The 5414-nt window shown below is 39.5% G+C and overlaps 1 protein-coding gene across 1 annotated transcript; it reads right to left on the bottom strand.

Moving 5' to 3' along the window:
• Positions 1-1586: 1586 nt before the first annotated feature.
• On the bottom strand, positions 1587-4715 carry Fabp9 (fatty acid binding protein 9). The gene is made up of 4 exons (XM_027398766.2): positions 4643-4715; positions 2472-2644; positions 1805-1906; positions 1587-1637 (listed from the first exon to the last, which is right to left on the bottom strand). Exons 1-4 carry the CDS (start codon positions 4713-4715, stop codon positions 1587-1589), a joined length of 399 nt encoding a protein of 132 aa, XP_027254567.1.
• Between the last annotated feature and the right edge of the window lie 699 nt (positions 4716-5414).

The raw sequence follows: 5414 nt of genomic DNA, 5'->3' as shown, positions 1-5414 counted from the left end.
TTTACTTTCTCCATAAACGTTCAAAGCAGAAATACAGAGAGCATGAAAAGGCACACTTGTGAGTGTGACTGCTCCTTTACCCCAAGGCTCCACCTACTTTTGATTACTGTCTTGGTGAGACTGTTATCTTTTTGAATCAAGTGGAAAAACTATGTTCTTTTATGATTATTGTATCTATGTGTACATGAAAATTCTTAAAACCTGTTAAGAATGTGGAAAACATTTCTTATCATTGATTTATTAAATACTGTTGTGTAACAAAAGGGAATGTGATGATCTCTTCTTGAACGGTAGGACTAACAGTAGCATCAGAATGATTGCATTGGGATAATTAATTTTCCTGTAAAGTTCAGCATGTCTTTCATGTAATGACTTATTACTGTTATAATGAATAAAAAGAAATTTCAAAATAAAACATATTTTCCTCTGCAGGTTATAAAGTCTGGTCTTGGTCCATATTTCATATTCTCTTGGCAAGTAATTAAATAACAACTTTTATATCACTTGCTAGAGTGAAAATTGTTATTTTTCTTCTGTACTCTATGCAAAGAGATAAAGCTTTATTTAATTATTATGCACACATATGCATGCATGTCTATGTGTATTTAGTATATTTATGTGCACCACATGTGTGAACTTGCCTGTAGAGGCCATAACAGTGTCATCTGAGTCATTTGTGAGCCACTCAGTGTGCTGCTAGGAACTGAACCTGAGCTGTTGGCAAGAGAAGCGAGTGCTTTTCCTTTTTCTTTTCTTTCTTTCTGTTGTTAAATGAAGGAAGTTTTTGCTCCTTCTTGCAGTTCATTATGGTGGGAAGTCATGGAGATGGGGGCTCAGCTTGCTTTCTCCTTTTTATTCAGTCCAGGAACCCAGCCACAGAATGGGGTCTTTGCATTTAGGGTGGGTCTTAATACCTCAGTTTACTTAATCTACAGATTCCCTCACCAAGAAGCCCATAGATTTTCTCTCAAGGGTGATTTTAGATCTGGCCATGTTAACAGGAACTTCCTGTCTTACTAATTCTGCAGACTGTTCCTGGGTGGTTTGAATCTGAACCGTCCACCATAGAGTCACATGTTTGAACACTTGGTTTCCAGATAGTGATACAATTTGGGAATGTTATGGAATCTGTGGGAGGGAGCCTTTCTGGAGGAAGTACATCAATATGGGCAGGTTTTGAGGATTATAGTCTAGCTCCATTTCCTGCCCTGGCCCCGTCCTTCCTATGTAGGGATGAACCATGACTTCTCTGCTTCTTGACTAACATGCTGGCTTCTCACTTCCGCTACCGTGCATTTCCTGCTGAGACAAAGAACAGTATCCCCTCTTGAACTGTGAGCTAATGTCAACTCTTCCTGCTCTAAGTGGCTTTCTGTCAGAATGTTCTACCTAGGAATAGAAAAGAAACTCACACCATCATCCATAACTTTCAGTATCAAATGGCTGGGAAACTGCATTTCAATTAGTGCTTTTATTGGGCAAAATCTTTGCTGAAAATGTTTTAAATCACTGTCCCTGAGGCTAATTTTCTTCAGCAGCAACTTTTCTGCAGTGGCCAAGTTCTTGCTGGTGTCTACCTTCTTCCTTCATGCCTTTTCGTAGATCCTGGTGCTGACAATATTGTTCATGGTGCACTCCTAAAGGTAGAGAGGTATGTTAGAAGATGTGACTGTTTCCAGGTCAAACTGTCCTTTCCTCTTTCCATAGACCAAGCCCTCAGTTCAGGGTACAAAGGCAGTTGAGGAAACTTGATGGATATGCATCCAAAACAGCACGTAAAAATATAAACTTAGGGAACACTCACCACTACCATTTTTCCCTCCACAATTTTTCTTTTGATTGTTGTCTCTTTGTCGAGCCATTTTTGGACCTGGATCATTGACTCGCCTTCTAATGTTACAGTGCTCTGTAAATGCAGAGAAAGTGATTGGAAGGAGTGCCTCACCGCTTCCTACCTATTAGAGCACTAGACATCTAGATGTCGAACTCAAGTCTGAAAGTCTGTTCTTCATCATGCTTACCTTAGTTCCTTCTATGATTTAATACCAGAAGTCTCAAGAGACAATGAAATTCATGTTCTCACAGACAAGAATCCACAAGCTATTTGAGCTTTTGACCTTAATAATTGTTCTCTGTTCTATATGACCTTTCATATAATAACCAAAAAATCAGAAGAAGTAGAGGAAAGTGCAGATTGTCAGGCAAGGCGGTACATATGTAACCCCAGCACTCAAGTGCCAAAAGCAGGAGAATCCTAAGTTCCAGGCCAGCCTAGGCTATATAGGAAGATCTTGTCTCAAACCACAGCACAAAAGGGCTAATATGAACCTGAATAATTAGCAAAGGATTGACTTTTTTGTATGCATAGATTTAAGCAAGCCCAAGCAGACTTAGTAATAAGTCAGACGTTAAATGAACCCTACCCAACCACCTAAATTCCACAATGGTAGCAAGATTTAACTCCAGCTTACCTTCACTTGCCGGTTGTCTGCAGTGGTCTCATCAAATTCTTCCCCTAGCTTGAAGGAGATAACTGTGTTCATGAAAGAACTTTCGGTTTGGATGTTCACCTTCTCCCCATTGAGACTAATATTAACACTTGGTTTTACTGAACCTGCCGCATCCCGTGCTGCAAAATCCACTCCTGAGAGACAAAGAAAGATTCGCACCTTATTGACACATTCAGGAAGATGTGTAGAAATCTTGACTTTTCTTCTTTTGAGACAGAGTCTCATTATGGAACCCAGGCTGACCTTGAGCTCAAGATCTTCCTGTCTCCACCTCTGAGTACTGGACTCACAGGTTGTGTGCCACCATGTCCAGCCACAGTGTCTTATTTGATGTTCTCAGTCTCTAGATTAATCCAAGTCCTTCCTAGGTGCTGCTAGTAATTCTTCCATCTTGACAAGCTAAACTCAATTTCTCAAACTTTTGTGCTTGATGGGAAATGTGTATTTGCAGGATGGCTTTTAGGGTACCAAATGCTTGCATTTAACTTTGTGGAAACTTGCAAGGACAGTGCTGGAAGCACTTGGCTCAAAATCCTGGCCCTGTTGCTTAGATTGGAGATGTTAAATTGTCAAACATGACTTTTACAGGAGGTAGACAGAAACTGACTCCTGCCTATGAATACGTATTGAAATCTACAGTCCTTTCAGACTATTGGCTTGATGTACCTCTGTTGGAAAACAGATGTGCGGATTGTGAGAAAGAGTGAGATGCTCAGAACCTGGACTCCCACCTCGACACTTCACAGATTTTCTCCCTTTCAGCTTTCTCCTTAGTAAATATGCATTGGAAAAGTACATGAAAGGACTTAGAAGGGCCACAGAACACATTAAGACTTCAGTTGCTCTTCCTCCTTGTTCTAGGCTTAACCTGGCTCCTAGACAATACAAGTGCTATTCTGACTATAAGCCCAAGTTCCTACCCATTCCTCTTCCATATCTATTTTATGTCTATATTTATGTATAAATAGATGCATATATAGATACAGAAATATGGATAGACAAAGGTAGGTAGATGGCATATAATATTATCTGTAACCCATATATAGTATATTACATATATAACATATTATATTTTCTTTTCATAGGTCTTCCTATGTAGCGAGGCTGCCCTTGAATCCTCTGTCTTCCTGCCATAGGCTTGTGACAACTAGGATTGTAGGTATGCATTGCCATATCCATTTCCAAGTTTCTTAGATGCCTTAAAATTTTTATTCAAAACAAACATGTCTATAAATCCATGAAGGAATAGGGAAATTTTTTTATTGCTTCTGGGAAGTTAATACTGTCTGTGGAAGAGGAACCAGTATTATATTTATAAGCACGCTAACTTATTGGAGGATAAAGCATTTTTTTGTTTCAGTGCTTAGAAAGAGTAAATATGTTAGTAATAATGGCAAGTATCCATTGGCCATTCTAGGCAAAATGTAAAAAGTGAATAAAGCTTCTACTTTGCATATGGCTTATTTATAAAAGAGGTTGTTATTAATTATGAAAAATGAGCTAACTATTGTTCTTCCAGAATTCATAGAAAGGTGTAGCTGTGACAGACATAATTCATTATAACTGATGCTTGACTGCAGAGCTTGAAATAGGCAGGACCATACTTCTGAAAGACAGCCAATGAGACAGCCAATCGGTAAAGAAAACCTTCAAAATCATGCACTGAATAGCACTCGTGCATATGTGAGCACTCCAGAAAAACTCTAAATGCTGTTAGTTGCTACAGTGCTTCTAAGTTTATAACTAAAGTAAACCACAGACAACTTCGATCTATATACAAATTACAGTGATTCTTTTACAGCAATTTGGGGTTGAACCAAAGCTGCTAAATGAAATGCCAACTAAAGAAAAATTCTATCGGGACGATCTGCATGGTGTTTTACAATGGGGGCCTGGGCTGGAACACATGGACTGTAAGCTGGGAGAGTTGCAAGCCTAGTTAGAATTTGAAAATGCTAATTGCTATTTGTTATAAAAAATAACTAGTAATAATAAATAGAATTATAAATATTGTCTCATATAAATGTAACCTAGAGACACAAGGAAGAAAATGTCATTGTGAGGTACAAAGCCAGCCCCAACACCAAAATCTTTAGCCACAAATTCCTGAGTCCCATAATGGTGTGTCTCACCCAGTTCTTTCATGTAATCCTCGAAGTTTTCGCTGGACACCAGTTTCCAGGTCCCTAAGAAGGGCTCGATCATCGTGGAAAGCTTGTGGGAAGATGAGGCACTCACAACCGGAAGCCAAGGAAGTGTGGGCACCTCTGTGATTCCAGCAGCTTGTCTTAAAGTACATCTTCATCACGTGGCATTCCTGAAGTGACCAATGGGCTTCCAGGAGTCTGAGAGTCCAGGTACCAGCATTTGACTCATTGTATTTACTTCCAAATTAAAAGACAGAAACCCAACCTGCAAAACTTAATTCAGCGAACCTCTTTTAACTTCTAGCAAAGAGATTTACACCCAGGAGTCACCAGATAAACCTTACTTGCCGAATGGAAACAACTGTCAGTGGAGACCAACCTTTGAACACTAAACGCTGACTAACCCCGAGGGAATATCAGACAAATGCCTGACGAACTCTGACTTGATGTTTTCCCACTCCAAACAAGGACATCCTTGATCGGTCTGCCTCAGCTGTTTTTTGTTTGTGCAAGTCATGGTGCCCAAACCTCTCCTTCATTACGAGAGAATCGTCCCTTCCCTTGCTTGCAGGGTTGATGTATTGATATTGTTAATGTAACTTAAAATGCCTCCAGTTACTTGGAGAGAGTTCTAGGGTGTTATTAACAGTATCATTGTTGTCAATCAAGAATATTTGAGGACCAGAAAGAAGGTGGCAATTATTAGTGAGTAGAGCTTTGTGATTTAAGCCTTAAAAAGGAGGGACATATTGGCATC

Source organism: Cricetulus griseus, chromosome 2 (genome assembly GCF_003668045.3).
Source record: "Cricetulus griseus strain 17A/GY chromosome 2, alternate assembly CriGri-PICRH-1.0, whole genome shotgun sequence".
In the NCBI taxonomy this organism is placed as follows: Eukaryota; Metazoa; Chordata; class Mammalia; order Rodentia; family Cricetidae; genus Cricetulus; species Cricetulus griseus.
Note: the sequence above shows the minus strand (reverse complement) of the source record. Positions and strands in the feature narration are given on the sequence as shown.

Coding starts and splice junctions, on each gene's coding strand:
- Fabp9 (XM_027398766.2), bottom strand. CDS start 4,715: ATGATCGAGCCCTTCTTAGGGACCTGGAAACTGGTGTCCAGCGAAAAC. Junction 1,907..2,471: donor CAGACAACCGGCAAGTGAAG/GTAAGCTGGAGT, acceptor CTGCATTTACAG/AGCACTGTAACATTAGAAGG. Junction 1,638..1,804: donor TGGAGGGAAAAATGGTAGTG/GTGAGTGTTCCC, acceptor CTCTACCTTTAG/GAGTGCACCATGAACAATAT.